The 22,964-nt window shown below is 46.6% G+C and overlaps 1 protein-coding gene across 7 annotated transcripts in view; it reads right to left on the reverse strand.

Annotated features, from left to right (window-relative positions):
- The window catches only part of LOC124174990 (gamma-aminobutyric acid receptor subunit beta), an 85,255-nt gene extending 62,880 nt beyond the window's left edge, over positions 1–22,375 (reverse strand). For all 7 annotated transcript variants that reach the window (XM_046554763.1, XM_046554761.1, XM_046554759.1 and 4 more), the window contains exon 1: positions 21,663–22,375. In XM_046554763.1, coding sequence (XP_046410719.1) covers positions 21,663–21,757 — 95 coding nt within the window. In that variant the 5' untranslated portion in view covers positions 21,758–22,375. The remainder of the gene's footprint in view (positions 1–21,662) is intronic.
- Positions 22,376–22,964: the final 589 nt, after the last annotated feature.

Genomic DNA, 22,964 nt, shown 5'->3' on the forward strand with positions numbered 1-22,964 from the left:
GAGAGATCGGAGCCTCGAGAGATCCAGCGGGGACTTGCCGGAAGTTAAGATCAGAAATACCAGATGAAAAATCTCCATCGTCAGAGTCGACCGAGGGATGGTGGTCGTTATAGACAAGCTCGTCCAGGGATCGGTGAGGATTTTGTTTTTCTCGTCGTCTAATTATCCGGATTGGAGTCTCTCGACATTGTCCAAGAGATGGAGAATTTCGCAGGACGACTCTCGCGTGTCTTCGTCGTGTAATTTAAGGCCGAATCAACGGCATGTCACTGGGTGCTAAAAGACTGGAAATCCAATCAGCGTTATAAGAGGAGTCGTCGGAGTAATTCTAGTGCGTCAGAGATGTCACCTGAATAATTCATGCCTGAAATTCGCAGGTACGCGACCAGCCTGCGTATACCGGCGAGTCCTTCTCTCTCTCTCTCTCTCCCTCTCCCTCTTTCTCTCCTTTTCTCTCGCTCTTCGTGCTTCAGTGGCGGGTGCGAGCAGGTGAGCGAGTCCACCTCGGCAAGCTACGCTGCTCTCGGATAATTTCGAATATGGAATTATATTTACGTCTAGAGAAGCGCGAGGCGTGCGGTGAGTGTCGAGTGTCGTTAAAAAGTAGCTCAGTCTGCAGGAATGATGATTATGCACGCCCCGGCAGGCTTGCCTGGTGTGTGTAATACGTACGCACAATACATGGATATGTACACGAATTTGGCGAACGTGTAAAGACTCGCCTTTCCATAAGGTTGTCAAAATGATGGATTGGTCATGTCAGCCGGCGCCCAGGAGGTTGATTACGATATCACGCGGTCCCGACTTTTGAATAATTCAAACATCTCGTCCTCTTAATTTAACCTCCGCTTGATGAGACAATCCGTTTCATTACAAAGACGCGCGTATTTACAGTCAGATTCACTGATCTAGCAAATAAATGACCTTCGTGTTGTAATTTCTTTTACATCCGAGCTACGTATGTACGTAAATTAAAGACAAAATATCTCACAAACTTGATTCTCGTATTGATTTTAAATTACGGTGCGAAAGCTTTTTCCCACACTAACGCGTCATTTTCTACACCCGAGGGACATTCATTTTCCGATAAAATATATTCACGTCTCGAAACTGCCCCACGGTCATTATACAAATTGTAAACTCCGTATGCATATTATAAATACGCCGTTCGAATCGGTCCGTCTGCGTTATTTTCATTCAACCGAAGCTTTCGAAGAACACCTTTGGCACAGCGCGCTGTTCTCGTGGTCTTTAATCAAGTTTTAACGAGATATTAACCAACGCGAGTGCGAAGGGATAATTCCGTTTCCTCCCTACCAGCTCTTCCTCACTCCAGTTCCAACGGTCGTTGGAAAACAAATGAGTTCGGGAATCTCGTTCTAATTATTGAAGAATCCTATCAGATTGCGAAGACGACTCGAGAGTGGATTAACCGTGGTAATAATTGGGAAAATCTGGATACCAATATCCGTGCCTCCGCGGTTACCTCGCCGCGTTCGCGTTAATGCTACCTTAACCCCGAAATTCACACCCCTGTAGTCACAATTAATATCACACGGAGCGTCTAGCGTAATATACAATTACCACAGCCGTTAATTGCTTTTTAATTGCCTTCGGTACATAAACAACGCTGGCTCTCTCCTTCTGGTCTCACCTACGCGATTCGCGGCCCGAAATTAAATTTAAATGCATGTCGGATCGATAAGTGACAAGCCTTCATCGGGCTCCCGATAATTATCTCCTAATATCGTGGATTTCGCGGTCTCGGAGATGAAAGTTCTTCGGAGAGGATTAGCGGTGAAATTCTCGAAACCGGGCCGCGAGAAATAATCCTTTCAGCCACAGTGGGATGCTCACCGTTTCACCTAAAAAATTTCCGTGTCCTAGTCTTATCGCAGTTTACTTACAACTTCAAATGATCTCCGTTCCTTCGCGTAACTCCAAGTAAGAAGTTTCGGTAAAAATAATCGAATTTTGATAGTTTTTTAGATCTTACATCAGCCATCTTGGACTTCGAAATGATCGAATGCTGACTTCAAATTCGTCATCAGCGACCCTCAAAATCACCGAGTAACAAAATTCGCGGAACAATGCCGAGTTGAAAAATGTGTGACTGAAAGGGTTAACTCGCATGTCACTCCGAAAGATATTTTAGGTTAATCGCGATGTCAAAACTAGAGGCAAGCGTATATAACGGCTTGAGTTTAAGAGGGAAGAAGCATCGCCGCAGAAATTAGCGGCGTACAGTTTGTCGGAGTCACGTCCGCTCGTTTCAACGATTTAAAGAGTTAACAAAGTTATTGCTCCGCGATGCCGCGAGTACCTGTAACTTTTCCGTTAGCAGTGGGTTTTTAGGCATGCAACGAACGATTTTCCGCACTGCCGTACTCCGGCTCGGCCGCAAACCGCAATCTGCACCGTCATATCTCGGCCGGAAAGTAATTAATGCATTTACTTTTAAAGTATAACTAATATACGTCGCTAGTAAGTAAACAGCCGCCTTCCTTGCCCCGCTGATGCTGCCGCAGGGCGCGCGTTCCAAATTAGACTGGATGTTTAACGTCGTTGCCGACGGTGACGGTAATTGCCTCGTCCTCGAAACTTGACCTCCTCGTTTTATTCGATGCAGGCGCGAGTGGGTATAATATTCGGTATTAATCCGTATCTCCGGGAGTTGAATTAATTTCAGAATCGATGATCGACCGGCTATACACTCGACTACGAAAACCCAACGTTCCGACTCAATAATATTTCTCAGATACAACCCAGCGTGATCGAAGCGAGATGAGAAAAATATTAATTCAACGCCTCAATCACCGCGGAGACGGTCGCTGTAATTTTTATTTCTCATGGAATATAATATCGCTGTCCTCAAATTGGCGCCGGCTTATTATTCTCGTTCGCAAAACCAGATGACACTCATTTTCTTCAGGCTTACGTGCGAATATTGCAAATCCGTGCGACACTGCAGATTCACGTTTCGCGCCATAATTATTCACGGTATCACGATCTCATAGTAATTTTTTCTCATACCGTGATGAAATTGTTCGAAAAGTTTAGTTCAGAGTTGTTGCACTTTTAGACGAGTACACAGGCGTGACTGACTATACAGTATCTTTTCAACGTTGCGCGATTCTGTATACGTACTTGATTCCGAATTTTCTTTGATTCCCCAAGTCTCTTTGACGTACTTTCCTTCCACCGAATCGTCGCACCTCTTCACCGATACATTTGCGAATATCACACCCTCGTGTAACCTCGTGACGCATCAAATTCGTCCAACTTCCGCATCGAGCCAGCTATCCTCGTCTGAATTTTACTTCTATCCGACGTTTTAATTCGACTTCGAAGCTTTCCCTAATTGACGTACCGCATGTAATATGTTACATAGATTAGATTCGAAGCCTCTCGTGCACTTACGATAATAATAATTTTCGAGATTCCGGGACTGATTCGGTCGGCAATCTCGTCGGTGGCCGTAGCCTGTAGGTAACCTTTTGGCGTCGCGACGCAGGCCGCGGCGACGAGGCGTGATCATCAGGTATCAGCAATCAGAGAGCCAGTCGATGGTCTTTGGTTCGGGTGTCGGCTCGATAGGCGAAGGTATAGGTGTCCGTAATGCAGTTTCCGATAATGCTGGTAACGTAATCACACCCCACCGACACCCTGCGTGCCCGTCCTGGCACACGAACGCTAGGCTGCGAAGGGAGGCGAGGGATTACTTCGATCAACCCGCGGTGAGCGGTCGACGTGTGTATTCGTATAACGGCGAGGGATGCGGTGCGGGTACGTTATAGAGGACTTGGACACACGGAGAGCCGGCCAAATTGGTGAGTGCGGTTAGACAGAGGGCGGAACTATATAATCATTAAACGTATAACTGCAGCTGAACCGCCTGCGAAGGTGCGACGTTCAATTTGCGGTTCAGAGGGTGGGACGGCGATTTATTTTTCCTTTCTTTTTGCTTTGCCCTCGTCCTTTTTCTTACGGGGCTTCCGTTCCGCACCATAAGGTGCGGGAAAATAACGCGCGGTGCTTTATGGCCGCTTTCTCGTCAGCGAGAGACCGATTACTGTACAGTGAGTTTTTCCGCGAAGCCGCGAAACGCAAGGAAAAACAAAGAACGGCGTTCTACGACTTGCAAGGAAATTTGTCGGGAAAATTGCTTCTCGCTTATCCTGCGTCTCTATTCTACTTCGTTTAACGACCGATCGGCACCCGTGATTATACAAGCTCTGTAAAGCTTCTTGGACCGCGTTCGTGGATATGTTCGTGCAACGCATGTTCAGCCATGCGTGAGTTATTTGCGCAGGAATCTGCTTACCGTACCCAATGCCTATGTTCGAATATCCTTGGCATATGTGAATCGGCTTAGAAGCTAATATTCTTGCTCGTTCGCCTGTCCGTTTCTTGAATAGAAATGTTTTGTCACAGGGAGAAATTCGGTATCGATATACGTGTGATGAAGGTAGATAGGTAGGTATGTATAAGGTGCTTATGTTCAAACCTGCGTGAAGTATACTTTTCACATAAGTATACATACATATATACGATATATAGACGTATATGTACGTATACCAGGTTCACAAATCTCTCAGTGATTTATACGGAGACGGTTGTTCTACATTTTCGAACGATTGCATACGAGGCAAACCGATATTTTCCCGAGAAACCTTTCCGTTCAGTGTATAGATTCGACGTGGAACGAAAATTTTCCCTTCCGTGCAATAGTATCAAGGTTACTTATGCCGACTATACGTACGAGTATTAACGACTACGAGATCCCTTCGCGTTTCTGTTTCAAATCCATGCAAACGTGCACGCTAATACAGTCGACTTCGTTAAGTGGACATTGCGGCCGTACCTACGGAATATGAAAGGAAATTTTACTCCAACATTTCGCGACGCTAAAGGCAGGTATACTGAGAAGATGAGAAAGAAGAAGAAAAATAAAGCAGAGGTCTAGTTTTAACTACTTAATCTTGCGGTAATTGGGTTAAGGAGAACGAAATCCGTCTAAGGTCGACCGTCGAGGCACCGAAAGACGTTTGAGGTTTCGTATCTACACGTTTCTGGAAGCGCATAAGGTTCACCCTACACTTGACACCGATGTGACACGTGGTATAATTTTAGGGGAAGAGTAATCGTAATATAACGAATTTTTTTCTCATCATTCTTTGCGATACAACGAGTCATATTGTCGTCTACCGTGTCGAATGTCATTTTGTTCGTTACAGTCACATTATAGCCATTCAATATTCAATACGGGTATACGAATTTAGAAAACGTGTTTTTTCGACATCTGAATTCTTCCTCTTTCTATCGATATACTCATCGAAACTATTTCCGAATAGTTATACACTGAGAAAAGAGTTTATTTACCGTTAACAAAGGTATATTTGGATATGGTGAAATAAATGTTTTGTCATTATTATCAAATGTAATTGAGCCCCGTATGATTTGTTAACTATTAACAAATTTCCATCGAGCATCGTCGATCAATGATCCGTGAGCAAATTCGTCGTGTCATCAGGTATTTATAAAACATCTCGTACATTTATTCGGGGTGTTATAGCTGCAGGCAGTGTCCGCACAGATTCCGAGCGGCAGGCTGCGTCTATATCTGCGAATCGGAGCGCGGTGTTGCGAAAGTCGCGGAGTAAAATACCGGATTTTGGACTCGTGTTAAGCGGAAGTGGAACCAAACTATTAACTAATTCCTGTTCAGCCAATGCAGCGAACCGGTCGCCGAGCACATCGGAGATTCGGATAACGCGAATGGTGATTCGATGCACACGGGGGGGGGGGGGGGGGGGGCGAAGTTCGGTGCGCAGCGCGTTGAATATTCAGCCGGGCATAAGCCGCGATCTACAGCGTTGTTTTCTTCCTGTATTTATAACGTTGCAGGATGCAGCATGCATATACATATCTGCATGTAAATACACGTATAATATGAATTTTCCCGTTTGCGCTAGGATTTGGCGAACGCGCTGCCATCGTGACGGGAAAATTGAATAAATATTAAATAAATGTGAAAGCTAGCGGCAGCGGCGGAAAAGCGGAGGGAAGAAAAAAGGAGGAACGGAACGAGGCGAGTCGCCACCCGTCGGGTGGGAGTATAGCGCATACAAGCTTTTCTCGTCAAAATAATATCTTAATCGGATCAACACTAACGGCAGCCGTGTAACCAGTAATTTCCTTCCGTGGAGTAATTACTGCGCTTATACAGAGTCCGGGCGTATTCGCGCGATCGCGCCACAGGCAACGGCTCTCGCCTCCATGGCGGGACAGCGTAATACAGCAATACAGCGAATGGGAAGAAAGAGGTGGAGGGGTAAAAGAGAGCGCAAGATAGAGCGGAAAAACGTAATCCAAGAGTGCCGAGGTACCTGTACGCAGGTATAAGCTGCCTTCGTGCTAACATTAACGCGAGGCAGTGATATAATTAACTCGCGGCATTCCGCGGACGCCGTGCTAACGTAGCTCAGGCTTGCGTTATCGAAAGCAACGCGCCACCGGCGGCGTAAATAAACCTTGGATGAAAATGATAATTAACAGCGCGCGATGCTTTTCCTATTCACCGTATTCACGGAGGTCGTGAAATATCGGAGAAAAAGCTCCAATCTCGATCGCCTTTCGTCCATGCGATCGTCGCGGTAGTTAACCGAAGGATTGTTACACAGCTTTCCCGAGAAGTTGGGGGAAACGAGGCTACGTAACGCTTCTCTATTCGATTAATATCTATGACCAATGGGACGCGGCTTAGCCGCGAAGCAACCGTCGGTCGAGCCGCAACCAGCCACGACACAAACGCATTACCTTAATGCGACCCAGAAAGCTCTTTTATTACGCTCACTTTGGTACACGTATTACTGTATATACGTAGCGAGGAGCGCCTCGGCTACGTCGCAAATACGCCCACATTACGCCCGTGTGCGTGTTACATGTACACGTGTAACGCACGCGTAACTGTACAATGGCGAAAACATGCCAGGTGGTAAGCATGGCACATCCACACGTAACGTGCTTACGGGATATCGCAGCTTACGTCGGTACGCGCCGCTGATGTCTAAACGCAAACATATTCAGGGAACGCCGGCTGCGGGAGCTGCTGACGCGACGCATTTGAATCGAACGTCGCTTCGCTACGTGTTCGTGTTGTAGCGTCTTTTCTCTTTTTCTCTTACTTGACGGCAATTTTATTTTATTCGTCGCAAAAATCGCCCCGCACACGAGTCTCGTTCGAAATCGGAACGCGTGCGGATCGCTAGTTTCAAGCCATGGGGAAAGTCATTTCAATACGATGACCATGAGCTCGGTTTTTTTGTTGTTTTTTTTTCAACTACGCTGTGGTACAAATTATACGTAGGGAAAAAAAACAACTTGAGTGAATTGGTTGAACTGTAACGTTTGATCACAATCGCAAAGTTTAGTACGGTGTATAGTGTAAGGCAGAAGTTTTCGGGTCTGAGCTTCTTCGGCAATTCCGTTTTTTCCATCCCGTTTTTCCGTGTCATTGATGGCTAGTTGATTGTACCGATAGATTCTATCGGCCCTGCAGAGAGCCAGTTATGCAGGCACTTATTGACCTGACAGAGTCTAGATGAAGGGTCGTAATGTCTGGAGTATAGCTAATCTGTGTCCAGGAAGACATCGGAGATTGACCGGTTGGCAGGCTGATCGATATCCTTCACGCAGTGGAAAAGAGGGAAAATATAATCGGAGCCGATACCTGAAAGCGTCGATAACAGATTGGAGGCGTATCGTAAAGTCAGAATAATTGAGTTACGATAATACTTATAGACTCGAAGGATCGATATGCACGTCGCTTTGCCCGAGGCGGCAGATATTCTTGAAATTACTCATTTCTTGGCACTCCGGCTGAAAGCTGAGGAAATTTTTATGGAAATCGCAGTTTTTATATTCGTCTGTTTATCCCCCAGCTTATTCTTCTTTTATTTTCTCACTATTCCGTTCCTCACTTTATACCGTTGCAGCAACTCGCGACACGGCACTCGAACTCTCGAGCTCCGATCAACGATTCCCTTTTATCAATATCCTGGAATTGCTCATTTCGCGTTCGAGAAAATAGGGTTGGAGACGCGCAGAGATCGGATGATTGTACGAAAGCCTTTTACGCCGAATTACCCATCAAAGCGTAATTCTCGCATGTCGGGCTTGATGAACTGAAAAATAATCAAGCGCTCCTAGGCAGCTTTCAATCGATCGAGTGACAGCTCGATGATCGTTGTTAACCGCGTTAGCAAAAATCGCCCAGCTTCACAGTAATTCGCTTCTATATACTGTACACATATATCGTGTATAGCTATAGCTGCAGGTCGTCGATGAAAGAGGGCGGCGAATGGAACCGTAACGTCGTAAAAGTAAGGCAGCACTAAAACGGGGCTTTGGTCCAGGATTTTCGGAAAAGTTTGTGTTACGTAATCGCGAGAATATGCCTCGCGGAGAAGCATTGCTTGGGATCACCGCCAGTACCAGGTCTGAACTTCGATTCGGGATTGAACGCCACCATCCGACGGAGGTTGCGCTCAACTCTGTCGCCATACGAATGTGCCTTCCCACTCACACACATACGCACACGCGGAGCACCCGTGCCGCCGGATGTTTGTGGTCTGGGGAAATGCCCCGCGAGTTTCATCCCGAGTACCTATCATTTACTTGCACCCCGTACTACCGCCATGTGTCTGCGTTACCCTGATCAGCGCACATATTCGGCTAACGATGAATGGCGAGCAGTGGTCAGTCCAATCTGTTCGCGATCAGCCTGAAACAGCCTCGCTAAATTGTTGAACCACGCAGCTAACAGTGCAATGTGATATTTCATCGGTGCTGTGGTGTAATCAAGGTCCTGTTGCTATTGGATCTTGGTGAGGAAATTCGCATCCACATATTTCATTGGTTTTGTCCTTGATGTATACTTAAATGCCAAAATGCTATCTCTGTTACTGACGGATTTAAGCATCAGTTGACAAGATCAGGAAAAACCCGAGTTGCCTAATTCCGTGAAACGATTGTGAACAAAGTCCATTTGATGTCTGTAAAAATATCTGATCTTGAGTACTTATAAATCCGAAAGCTTAGGTCGAGTTTCTTGAGGCTTCCCCGAACGAGTTTCAACCCTTGGATGGGATGCATACGGAATCAAGGATCACGGAATAGAGCCAGGCCTCGCAGATAATGTGGCGTGGGAGTTAGTGGCTGGGCTGGAATTGATTGGTAACCCTGTTCGCGTGTCAAGGCTTCGAACGCGGTCTGCAGTGGCTGCTAGTCGTGATCGAACGTGCAGGCTCTTGTCGTCCCTGTCCATCGTTTGTTGGACGGAGGTCGCGACCCGAACCAGGGTTGGAATTAACGTCGTCGAAAAGGCGTTTCCAGGGTTTGAAAAATTTTACGGAGTTTCGAGCGGGCAGCGAGACTGCAGCGGAATTGATCTCGAAAGGGTGGAGAGAGGACGAGTCGGACGGACAAGAGAGTCTAACAACGTTGCTGATTGTGAGTGGCAGACTCGAGCAGGACTAGACTATTGATTTTAAGCCCCAAGCTGAGGAAATCAATCCAGATATTCACTTCAAACTTAAACGATTCCCATTGAAAGGTTTCCAAGGCACGCAATCGCTGGCAGCGGTATACAGAAGGGGATGTCTGTGTGTACGGACAAACGAACCTGGTTCTCTGCCTTCTCATGCACCTTATCAGAGCCTTCCACTGCCTTCCCAGCGGACCGTGATGCACCTCGGATTGCAGGTTTTGCAGGTCTAGCGCTGTCTATCAATAAGTCAGTCTTGTTTCCCGACGAACGAATGCGCTTCCACCGAGCCTTTGGAACGTGGCTGCATCGCATAATCGTTGGAAACTCTTCTCGTCGTCCGTCGTCTCTGCGGGCTGAAGAGGTTATTCGGATCGATTTGGTAATTCAGGTGGAAGGCCTTTGTGCCGTGATTCGAGCCTGTGGCTGTGGGCGAGGGCCGCTATTCCCGGTGAGTCGAGGGAGCACGCCAAGCACGGAAATCTCCGCTAGCCCAGCTCCACGCGAAATCGCGGAAAGTCCGACCGCGGCGTCCCAAAGTTCCCGTCGACGTCGCGCCGACGGAGATTGACGTACGTACGTATTTCGTCCCGAGTTCCGAACCCTCGAAGACGGAACACACTCGTCCGAGTTACCCGGCTCCGCTACACAAACCCTCCCCCCGCCGTCGGGCGGCGAGTTCGCGTTGTTGGAGGTCCCATTGATTTCCTGGCCCATGTCAAGGCTGCACGCGAATCCTTCCCGCCCCCGCTTGGCCCCCAGACCCCCAGACCCCCAGGCGAGCTGCAACCCTCGCTTATTATAGCCCCGCCACCCACGTCCACACACGTGTGCGCCGCGTGTATTCGCCTGCATCGCAAACGTATCTTCGTGCTTTCCATTGTCCGGAGCTTGCGCGAAACTCGGTGAGTTTCGGGGAAAGTCGCGTTGTTCTTTTTATTTTTGGCAGGGCTCGATTTTTCAGGCCTGCAGCGGTACGAGTTCTTTCGAAGCGATTTTCGTTGTCATTGTACAGAGAAATTGAGGAGAGTCACCTTTTTCAAAGGATAGTCTTTATTGTACACGGAGTACGGGAGAAAGACGCCGTCGCTTCGCTTGAGGGATTTCCGATCTAGCAGAAGAGACTGCGGCGATTCGCTGCGGTTATTAATTGGCCAAGGTCAAGTGCCGTTGCGTTCAGAATGTATCCGCGGGTCGAACCGAGCCGCATGCTGAAATCCTTGCTCTGAATCCTCCCGGGGTCTAATTAAAATCGTGCGAATTAATGGCCGTTCTTTGTTCGCGGCAGACTCGAAAGTTGCGGGGAAACCTGCGGTATCGGCATATGTAGGTATATCCGATTGCGATCCGAAACCGCACCGCGGGCAAAACGACGCTGGGCGACGCGACGCGAGGCGCCGGGCGGCGGTGAGGCGAGGCGAGGTGAGGTTGGGCCAGGCTGCGTGCACGCATAAAATCAATGCTTGGCACGCGACACCCAATTGCCCAGTTAACTCCTGCGACCTGCCCGACGCAGGAGCAGCACGAACACCATCTGGCCCGGATGGCCGAAGGCTCCGCAGAAAATTCCTCTGTACCTACCCGCCGCACTTCGTCTTGCCGCAATTAGATTCTCCTTCCTAGCTATCGCGTTACGTGGACGATTAAAGAGGAGCGGGACTCACAGTCTTAAGTTATCTCAAATAACTTGAGAAAAGAGAATGAACCGTTTTAAAAACCACCGGTAATGTTAGTTGCATTAATGGGATAGTGCGCTTGAGTGGAACGACATTTCTGTACTATAATTAATCTGCAAATTTGAACAAGGCGAGATAAGATATCAAAAATTTGAGGAAATACATTTGTGAGAGAAAAAAATTAGAACATCTATCAAGATCTTTACGACCGACGAAATAAGCCCAAAAAACATTAGAATCGCATGGAAGTTTAAGCATTTTGAACCATCGAGTTGTAGGACATTTCTTAAAATTGTTGATAATTAAATTTTTTTATCATTTATTTGATTTTGCTCAAGTTCTTAATTTCTCCGAGATAACAGGGATATTGTTTTATCGGTGTTGAATAACATCATCGGTGTAAATAATATTTTTGGATATTTCTTGGAATATTTTTTTCTTCTTTTCTTTTCCTAATTTTTGATCCAAACTGCGGATCCGACTTATCTGTAAACGTGTCGGGCGGTAGTTCTTTTCACCGCTTGGTAACTCTCTGCTGAAAATGAACAATTATTGGAACGTTCGGCTCCTTCTTTGATGACGAAGAAGTGAACCGCACGTCGTTAACAGCCACGCCGAAATATGAGGAAAATTCATCTTCGTCTGTGCTGGTTTTCATTTGATGTGCGCTTAACTCATTTTTCCATCCGGTTCGTTTCGTTTGAACTTTTTAATTACTCAACCCAAGCATAACGCTTCAGACGTTCTTCAAGCAAATTCTGCCTCGTGGAATTTTGAAACATATTTCTTAAATTCGCTAACGAACAAACCGCGAACGGTCGAGTACGCAACGTGATCGTGGAATTTTTGCAATCCGCTATTTTCTTATTCCTGCTCAGCCAGCTCAGCTCATTCGCGGTAAGCATATTCGATATCTCTCGGGGTAATACGCGGTCACGGAAGTTCGATGGGCAACTTATACCTCGCAGTAATGGGGCCATGGAAGAGATAAGTCATATTGGATTTTAGCCAATTCGCAATTACATGAGGAATCCGATTTCCAGGGGGTTGGATTCAAACAAGAGCCACGTGTATACCTGCTCTTGATCGAAACTGTGTAATAATACGCTGCGAAAAGACACAGACATGTGATACAGACGCGTATCTATCATCCGAATCATCGGTGATTAAATTAGTAATTTTCCTTCTATTTTTTTTTTTTTTTTGTTTTGTCATTCGAAAATAAATCAGTACACCAACTGCTAAGTTTTTTCTGCGACTTTCACGTGTCAGAAAATCACAAACTCATCCATCCTCTATTCGAGACCCACGTTCTTCGAAGCCTCGAAGAGGAGTTTTCCGAATCATCCGTGATTAAATTAGTAATTTCCGTATAACTATTTTCATTCAAAAATAAATCAGCAAACCAGTCGTCAAATTTTTTCTGCAACTTTCACCTCCAGCTGTAAATTTTTCTCAAAAACTTGTTTTTTGATCCGCAAAATTGGGTTCGCATGGCTCCGAAAATCGCAAGCTCATCCTCTATTCGAGACACGCGTTCTTGGAAGCCTCGAAGCGGGGTTTTCATTAGCAGGTTACACGCTCGCCACCCCCGAGCCGGGGGTGCGTCGTCGGCGACCGCGGTGTTACTGCAGGGAGAGGAGGGGTGGAGAAGCCCTCTTAAGCGCGCTTACCGCGGCAGGTTCTTCGTGCGGATGCGAGTCCAGTTTATAGATGACACGACGCGATTCACGGAGCGCGAATCTTCATTTCCATTGCATGCATTATACGCACATGTACGTATTCAAGGCCTTCGACGACGGGCTTAGCTTCAACTTACGCCTGTTTGTTCGTTACGAATAAACCCCTGCCAATGCTAGAAGGGGTAATCTCTTCGGTTTTACGTTCTACGATAGAGAAGCTTACTCGTTTTTATTTTGCTCTATGTTTTACCCCTTTTTTTCACTCTTCGGTCCCACCACCCCCATGCAGAGACAATGGTTATTGATTTCTGCGTTAAGCTTGCTGGATTTTCCACGCGATTTTTTATTTATTTTTTTGTCCTATAGTGGGAAAATAACATTGAAGTGAAAATTTAGGAATCTGACTTTAGGATCGTATGAGTTAGACAACCAAAATACCAGACTTGTGAATTCTGTATTCTTCCATTTGTCAGTTTCCTTATTCTTGTTTCGTATCGTGTGCGGATAGTGCGAATCAACTGCTCGTGAAAAAGAGCAAAGGTCCTTCTTTGAGGCATTTTTATTTCACTAGAAAAATCCCAGGTCCGACTCTATCGTGTTGATTTCAACCAAGTCATACCGATGTTTATTTTCCTAATCCTCTCGACAACGTATTTTCAATTAACAATTTTCTCAAATCGGTTACAGGCATGACAATTCTACGTACCAAAGTTCTGCTACATTTTATTCCAACAGGCAAAATAATGAAGAAAAAATGTGTTTTCTCGGTCGGAGAATCTTACTCAAGGATAAAATTATTAATTTTAACCTCGGTAAAATACAAGAGCATTACATACGTACGGAAACGTGACCGTGACGAGCTTCAGACTGACACACACTCGCACGTTACACGTGCCCTTGCATGAATACGTTGAAGCTGTGCGTTATAAAACGCAGCCATAAGGCCGTGCGGCTACGAGAAGTGAGTCGGTATATTACAGTAGCGGGCATTCGTGATCGCAGATAAAAATCAAACTTGTAAAGGTTGGACTGGGCTGCGACTGGCGCTCGCATGGCAATCGCCGTTCCTTCGGTGTAGGAACGTAATTTGGATAAGCTATGATTTATGTTGAGTGTGCGCGTGAGTGCGAGCAGGTTGCGCAGGTAAAATTTGCGCGAGTTTTTTCCCGCCCCTACCTTGCATATACAGAGCACACAAACGTTACGCACATCTCGTGGAGAAACAAAGGAACGTAATAATTTTACTTCTGCTTTCACACAATCAAATACGCGCCCCGCTTTGAATTTGAGCTTCTTCTTTCAAGTCGTCGAGGGTTCTCCGGCGCGATAGCTTGCAGGCAGCCTCTCCTCAAACGGCGTCACAGCTTCGGGGTTAGTTTCGAGCGTTGAAATCGTCGAGGAGTAAATTATGATTTCTTTTTTTGTCCTCTTCGTTTTTTACTCCAACCATCATTTCACCCCGTACGCGTACGATTCGACACGTTGAAACGCTGCGTATACACGGACAGAAATTTTACCCGCGACTTTTTACGGCCGGTTATTATTGCGGGCTCGTTATTTGAGGGGTTAAGTCGAGACGTGCGCAAAGGACGAAACACAGCGCGGCTTTCTGCCTCCTCTCCGTTCGTCGTCTATGAGATTTCGCGAGATTGTCGTGGGCGAAGGAAGCTGACGTACTCGGAAACAATTACGCAATTACACGGCGGGGACTCGAAGTGCAGTTGACTGAGCTCGTTGTATCGTTTCGTCATTAGAGACGTCATTAAAGTTTCAAAGTTGTCAATGGCGCAATTGAGAATCTCCCCCTTCCCTTCCTTATTCCCTCCTTCTCTCTCTCGCCGTCGTTTCGAAACCCGTCTGCAGATGTAATTTCGAGAAGAAATATATCCACCGTAATCCTCTGCGTAAATTTCGTAACGCGGCTCATTGTCCGCACTCCAGAATTAATATAAGGTCGGGGAAAAAGAAGCCGCGTCGCCTAATGTCGGTTCATTGTTAGCCCAAGCCTAAATCCCCTCTATTTCCATCGTTAAAAAAATACGCAGACTAAGAATTGCGGGATTGGTGCGATTAAAAAAGACCTGGGATACCTCGATTTTAATGCAGAGCTTTTGTCTACCGTGAAGGGTATACCTACGTATAATCAAACTTATTGACGAGAAGTTGAGCGTCGTAATCCGTTGTCTAACACGTGTCAACGAAGCCAACGTTTTACTCCAGAAGAGCTTGCGGATAGATGGCGGAATAAAAGTGAAAAAGAGAAAAGCGTCAAGTGTACCGAGATGAAAAATGAAATAAAATTTTCACCCGTTTGTGAATCAGCTGCGGGAATCAGAAATGGCAGATGGAATAATCAAACGGGTTTTACATGTACCGAACGATCAAACGGAAAATTCTGCGCAGTCGAATCTGATCAGCTCAGCAGAAAACCGCGGAATCCTTTCTAACTCGCGCAAAAGAGAACTCAAAGAACGGCGTAGGCAGCAATTAAGGGTAGGTATATATGCAGGTGCCTCAAAAGGGTGAAATCTCTGAAGAACTGGCGGGATCTCTAAAGAATTTTCTCGTCTTTTGAAGTGTTACGATCGCCCGAAAGTCAGGATTTTCGAAATGTCATCGCTGATCGCGATTACGCATAGTCAGAGGAACGCCACTTGCGGCGAGCAATCGGACAAACTGTAATTTGCGGTTTCGATCTTACAAAACACTTACGAACTCTAATTCCGCCACAAATTATCCCCGCCATGAATTTCTTTCCACAAGATCAGGAAATTTCATTTTCCGGTTTCGACAGTTTTCTAAATACTAAAAGTCGACGAAAGAACAAGTTCCGTTTCTATGATATTCGACACGTTCGCTTACCAATTATCACCGAACGGTCAGCAACTACTGTCATAGGAAAAAGGGAGACCCCGTATGAGTGAAAACCCCTTACTTAAATAATTTGGCATTCAGCACGAGCGAGTCGCTCTTCGACCGACTGGGGTTGAAAAATTGTGTTTTAGTAAAATATCGAGTTCGACATGGTTGTTGGTATACCGTGCCGTTGATCTTCGTACGGAGACAACGGAGAAAGGCACTGAATATTGAGCGAACGAGAGCCGGCTCGAAGAGATTATTGGCCTCGATAACTGACGTGAATCTTGGCAATTACGATCACGATTCACGGAAAATGAGTCGCCGAAAATCGCTGCGCAATTGCGCGAACGTTTTTCATACTCCTGACAGACGTTTCTGGTGACGCATTCCGAGAGTTTACGAAATACTTTTAGCGAAATTGTATACTACGAACTACGGCTCCAGTCATTTTCATGGTATTTTTTATAATCTGTTTGAATAGGTCCGTTGGATGACGATACTGGCGAAGGCAAAGAATTTTTTTACCCTCTTACTAGATAACCAGGGATTGGAAAAAATCGCTGATAAAGATACAGACAGCGTTCTTCGAGAAGAAGAAAAATGATTTTGCAAAGCTGCATCCCCGCAATTTTTACACGTAAGTGACGCCAGCTTTTTAACAAATTTGATTAAATTTTCTTCAACCAAAATCGGTGGGAAAAATTGGCGGTTTACTGGCTAGTCATTTGACTCAAGTTGATGTCCAATAAATGTTTTAATATATACACCCATTTATTATTTCGAAAAAGGCGGTTAAATTTTTGGTATCTTTACATCTCAGTGCCTCGAAATCAGAGCTGGTTTAGCTCAAAGCGATCGAGGCTTCGCTCCCAGAGCTTGAAGAGAGATTGGAAAATTGGCGGTATTTTGGATTTTCTCTCGCAATAACCACTCCGGCTGAGCGAATTTATACGGGTTATAGATCACGGTCTAGGCTGCAGACGTCGGTCGGCTCTGGTCTTATTTCGCGACTGGTTCTCAACGGGGGGAATCAAAGTTGGTTACCAGATGGATCTTCATTTACTTGTAAATCGAATAGTCTTCAGTAACAGTAATATCCGGCGCCTGCCAGCGATCTCTCTCCCGTCCGCCTCTCCGCCTTCGACTCGCCGTTTCTCCCTCCTACTCCTCCTCTAATTCGCCTTCACCCCTTTAGTATTTCTCCGTCTTCAACTCCTTCACCCGCAGCCAGGTCAATCTACCGATTTAAGCCTTCCGTAAACCAGCGAAAACCGTACCTCGCGAAGTTCTCATTTTTTAACGCACTTTGCAAATCTAGACTCGAAACTGATCGCGGGGAAAAATTATACCCCAAGAATTAACGCGAAATGTCAGTCCAAAGTCCGTTTAAAGATGTTAGCGAATATTTCGAGTTATCTCCCTTGGAATTTGCGATTTTGATAAAACAGGAATTTTTTTTAGGTAATTGGCGCCTAAATACTATTCTGCGTGACGACATGCTTAACCCTTAATCGCTTGAAACAAAGCTAATTTTATTAGCTGTTTATTTTATTTTCGTTCTGTCGATTAGAAATGAAAAATCGTTGTATCGTTTCGATTGCTGTATTAATAAAACGAATGTTTGCAGCGTGGAAATTCTTCGCATTGATAAAGAATGGGAAGCTTATAGTGTAGGTATATTGTGACCGACATGCGAAGCGAAGAATGATTAAAGAGCGATACCGAGCTTTTCTGCTGCAGGCAAGGGTATAAAGTTACCGCGGAATTTGTAAGGCACGGATATGAATGGCTTGACCATTACACGGTATAATTATGCAACGCACAGCAGGAGAAAGACATTTTTTTCAAATAAGAATTCACGTGACCATTGATTCGGCTTTGATAAGAGTAGCGCATTTCAAACGTACGGATATACCTAAGATAAGTATTCCGTCGCATGCAGCCACACACACGGTCGATAATTTTTTACCCGTTCTACCGATTCGAACGTTCAGCTCACCGCTGAAGAAATAAAAATCAGAAATCCCGGGCCGACAACTGCAAGCTCGTCAAAATTTATCCAATTTCATTCGATCCAGCCCTTGATTAAATGTAGCTGTGATCAGAAACTTGTCGCACGATTTTTTGCTCTTTCCTCGGTCTTGTTTTTTAATCCTCTGATAACAGCTTCCAATTCGGAGGTCGGCAATTTCCAGTTTTTCAATTAGCGTGAAACACGTGAAGCCGCCGGGGTGAAAATCCATATACGTAAAACGGGGCGATGCGGCGGGAAACAAGAAACCTGCGGCTAACACCGTGGCGTACCAGCCTTGCGTATATTTTGAATCGATTCGGTTGTCGTTATTTCGACATATATTTTTTCACCGAGAAGAATCATTCGGACGGTAATTAAGCAGCCGAATTGCGTGACGATAAGTGGTCGGTTTGGTGTTTTTTTTTTTTTTTTTTACGTATTTACTATACCATGCACGGGATTTTCGGGTGATCCGGTTGCTTCGCGCAGCGTATAAAAAATTACGAAAATTACGGTGATGTAAGAAAACAGTTGAAAAGAAGGCTGAAATCAAACGTCGCGATTCGGGAAAAATCATAATGCGTTATATTCACTCCGGCAGAGGTGAAGGGTAAGTGTGTATATGATATACCGTCGGTGTTTGTGTGCCAAATTAGAAATCGATAGGCTTATCCACGTTCTTGACACAGATAAAGTTCTATGATTTGTTAACCAACCGACAGCTGGGTCGACCACGATTGAATCGTTATTCTCGAGCCACTTTTAATATTTACGAACGAAAAAGAACCGCCTGGTAAAGTAGCTGCTGTCACGCCGCTACGCGGAGGTCAATTTTCTGCATACGCCGTTCTGACGATAATTTTGCTAAAAAGACGGAGAGGGAGAAAGGGAAATAGCAACGAGTCGTTCAACGTGAAATTTATCCTCGTCTTTACAATCTCTCTCTTTCTCTCTCTCTCTCTCTCTCTCTCTCTATCTGTCTCTCTCTCGCTCTTTTTCTCTCACTCGCGCGCGCTAACTTCGCTGCAGGAATATAAATCGTGATTGCGAGGCCTCCGCGCGTGTCATCAATCATTTCTGTAAGCTTGAATTAATAACCGCTTACTATTAAATATGTATCGCAGAGCCATTCAACTGCTTTGCAAATACCAGCCCAATTGGATTTGGCTAACCATCGGCCGCCACGTAGCGGTGTGATTCGCATCATCGCATTAATTGGCACGTATGCGATTGATATCGGCTCTTTTTACACTCCCTGAAAATTTGAGGATCTTCGTATTTCAGTAAATTGATATTTTCTGTGTCTATTTTACCGAGCCTGCGGGTTCCGCTCTCAAAATTTGTCCCGAACCACGAAAATCGTCCAAACGGCACCTTGATCATATTTTATTACTTAACGCTATTCTTTCGCAACACGTTAATCAGGATTTTTCGTCCGTTTGATCAAATTTTGCATTTCTTCGAATCGATCAAAGTTATTTCTTTCTTTACAGTTAGTCAGTTCTTTGACAAGTTTTTCAGACACGCTTAACAAACTACAGTCGAGCCTACAATAGAGGATCTCTCATAGCGTAATTTAACCTGATAAAATAATCTATTCTTCAAAATTGATTTACAATTTTGGCGTTTTTATGATCTTGTAAATTCTCACGACTTACAAGACAAACGGCATATCATTCTTCAGGAGACTTGTTATTCAAATTGTAAAACGACGAGCTGATTCACAACCTTCGCAAATAATTTTTTCCACAGCAAACGCTTACGACGATGCTCGTTTTTTCCGATTCGACGATTAAATATCGATTTGTAGTGTATTGAAGTGTAGAACCAAATTTTTGCCCACACCAGCAAAAAGTTTTCGCTAAAAACTTGACCACAAATTCAAATGTACATCTTTCACCAACCGCGGTGCACGTTATGAAAACGGTAGGAAAGTGTATGAATATTTGAGAGCGCTGCAGAGGCTTCCGAAACCGAGATTACATGAAAAAGTTAGCGTGGTATTCAGCGATGGGGTTTCGCTGTGGCCACGGTATTATAGCGAATTGAAAACAACGTGAGATCATTTCCTGCTCTCCGAATTCTCGGTCCATGATCTGCACTCGGAGCTACTCCAAATCAAACGAACCCAATAACAGCTCCGCACGAACGACGTCTCAACGACGGGTGAAACATTTCGCGATTTCCAGACTTCAGCGAAATCAGCGGGTATAAAGATAAGATAAAGATATAAAGAGCGGGTACAGACGAGACTGGTGCGTAACTCTCCTGTCGTGCGAATTAAGATTGGGATGCTGGGAACGGAGCGTTGTTGCCGGGATGATAGAAAAAAAAAGAAAGAGAGAGAGAGAGAGAGAGAGAGAGAGAGTGTGGGGTGATAGAATGTAAGAGAGAGAGAGAGAGAGACGAGGGGCCACGAGGTTTTCGATGAGTTGGGCGCGGTTAGGTGAGGCTAGGTGCGGAACCGGGTGACGAAGATGATCGCGACAGCCGTGGAGGAGGATGAGGAGGAGGAGGAGGAGGAGTTGGAGCTCTGCCACGTCGGGAGGACCCTCTGCTCGAGAGCCCTACCGCGATCACTGATACCACACTACAGGGCCCCCGGTTGGCACTCGTAGACTCGAGGCGGCCAAGAGGGCACCGTCGCCCTGGTGCAAGAGGAAACAGCTCCGGTGATTCCGCGGGCCAAAAGATACCTGAGTGCTGCGCGCCAAGTGGAAATGTAAATATTTGTCACGCCGATGAGACGAATCGAGAAAGAGAAGCGGGAGTCGAGGGATTCTTCGTTAGAGCGATAGGGAATAAATCTGGATCTGCACTTGGAACATCATCGCCGCAAGCCCAAAACTCTTCGCCCGAAGGCACGCGTTGCCATCGCTACTGCAGTATGAAAAATTACGCTGCAGTTGGTGGCTGATATCGAGATCAGAATCGCGATGTGAAGAGTGGCTGGACGGATCGAGGACGGACACAAGTCTCATGCTACCCTAACAATGAGCCATCGACACCGTGCGCGTTGAATTATACCACTCACACCACCGCAGTCCTGATCACTACTTTTGAATCGATTGCACAAATTATTCCGGAGAAGTGCACCGTTCGTTTAACGTACTGCTGTTTGTCGGTATTATCCGGTTCGTATTGCCTGTTTAGGTCATGTGTTTACCTCACCTCCGTGAATTGGTATATTAATCGGTGAAACGAACCGGCATTATGCACATAATAGAAAACGATATCGGTTCACAGTCGAATTTTTCGACACACCGCTGCTTAACCATCGCACTAATATTCTTTCGTATCTGAAACTAGAACCAAGTACTCCGTTTCGGCGCGTTTGACGGGGTAGCGAAAAGGATTCGTCAGAAGAGACGATTAGCGACGTTGAATGCCGAGAGAAGAATTGCAGCGTACGAGACGAACGTCGTCATTGCACGCGGAACTCGGGTGTCACACGCGAATGGTTGAGGATAGTTTTTCCCGAACACGGTTCCGGTTCTCGGTGTTTCACAACCGAATGACGCATCGCGGTTCGTGTAGTTTTCTAAAGAGCACTGCCAATTTCCAGGGGCCAAACGAGGAGAAGAAGAGAGAGTCCGCGATCGCTCGGCGAAAATCATCACCGTGTCGTCACGATGCCGCTGTAGTATCTTTTCACCGATCGATCAGCGAGATTCCTCTCTCCCCCCTCGCCTTGTCTCATTGTCAATTAATCGAAGGAACCATCGCCGGTAGGAACAAGCCACTCGTTCAGCGCCCTCGACCTCCTCGAGGAGGGACTCGAGCCTCTCGCCGTGGCTGCCGGGGCGACATTCGATATAATCCGTGCACGTCGTCGTCGTTTAAGGGCTAAGTTAAAGTAGTAATTCCGTAGCGAGAATACTCACGCTGCGTGGGCGAAGGGCGGGCGATAGGTGGCGGGCAGGAGGGTGACGGTTGCCGCGAGGAGCGCGATGCTCCAGGAGGCTGCGTGCGACCGCATCCTCTCGATCGGGTGATCCGAGGGCCTCGTGACGTGCGTCGGGGGTATCGAGGCGACGGATTTCACACCCTCGGTTGCACTGCGCGACGGACACTCTCACACACTTGGAAGTTATCTCGTTGTTCACTAGATCCTTGGTTCGTTGTTCGAGGGTCACTCGAAGGCCTCGGACGATGCGAGACCGACGCGTAAGGCAACGACAGTCGAGTTACTCGGCGTAGCTACGCGAGGCTCGGCGCGCAGAGGTCGACGTTATCCTTGTTTTCCTCGAGGTCCTCGGGTTCTTTCTTCCCTCTTCCCTCTCTTCCTCGGTATCTTGTTATCACAATCCTCCAGTCCACCGCCGAGGCGATACGCGTTCCTCGGTCAGTCCCTCGGGCGGGCCGGGCCGCCGCCTCCTCTTCTTCCTCCTCCTCTTCCTCCTCTTCCTCGCTCCCTTCCTCGGGGACCTCTTCGCCGGCCGCTGGCCGGTGTCTTCGGCCACTTTGGGCCTCGTCGGGCCTCGAGGGTCCTCCTCTCCTATAAGGCGAGCGCCTGCAGGGGGCCGCCGGCACTCCGGTTGCTCCTCTGTTTCTTGATCCTTTCACTGGACATCGTCCGGATGCTCGCACCCGAGCTACGTCGCGCTCGGGAGTGGCGCTCCTCGGGCAGGGGTCCCGGTCGGGCCCGGCGCAGGCGCTGCCCTCTCCCGCGGCACCCCCGGCAGGGTGGCGGCGCGCCGGTATAGACGGCGGAGTCGGTCCAAGGGTGGCACACCGCCCCACGCACACTCTGCGCCCCCGAGTGGCCCGTGTAGCCGCGAACTCGCACAATCGAACCAGCGACCATACATTAATAGCTCCTCTTTCTCCGTTTCCTTCCCTACCCCCGCCCTCGTCACTCTTTAAACTCTGCAAAACCATCGAGGAGGAACTCTCGAGGTGTATATTTAACCGACCCGCCGGATCGCGTACATGTACATATATATACATACATACATGTATACATATATATATATATATATATATATATGTATACGTTTACGCCGAAACGATCAAAAACTAGGATAGATGAATCCTTTGACTCCGGCGAGGCATGTCTGTTTTCACCGGGCACACACACAGTTTCACCAACACCCTCGTACCTCCGACCTCTTCCGTTTTATCACCCCCGCGTGGGTTCTTCTACTTCTTCACCCGTCCTCTCTCCGTCCCTCCGGGACGTACGC

This window comes from Neodiprion fabricii, chromosome 2 (genome assembly GCF_021155785.1).
Source record: "Neodiprion fabricii isolate iyNeoFabr1 chromosome 2, iyNeoFabr1.1, whole genome shotgun sequence".
NCBI classification, from domain to species: Eukaryota; Metazoa; Arthropoda; class Insecta; order Hymenoptera; family Diprionidae; genus Neodiprion; species Neodiprion fabricii.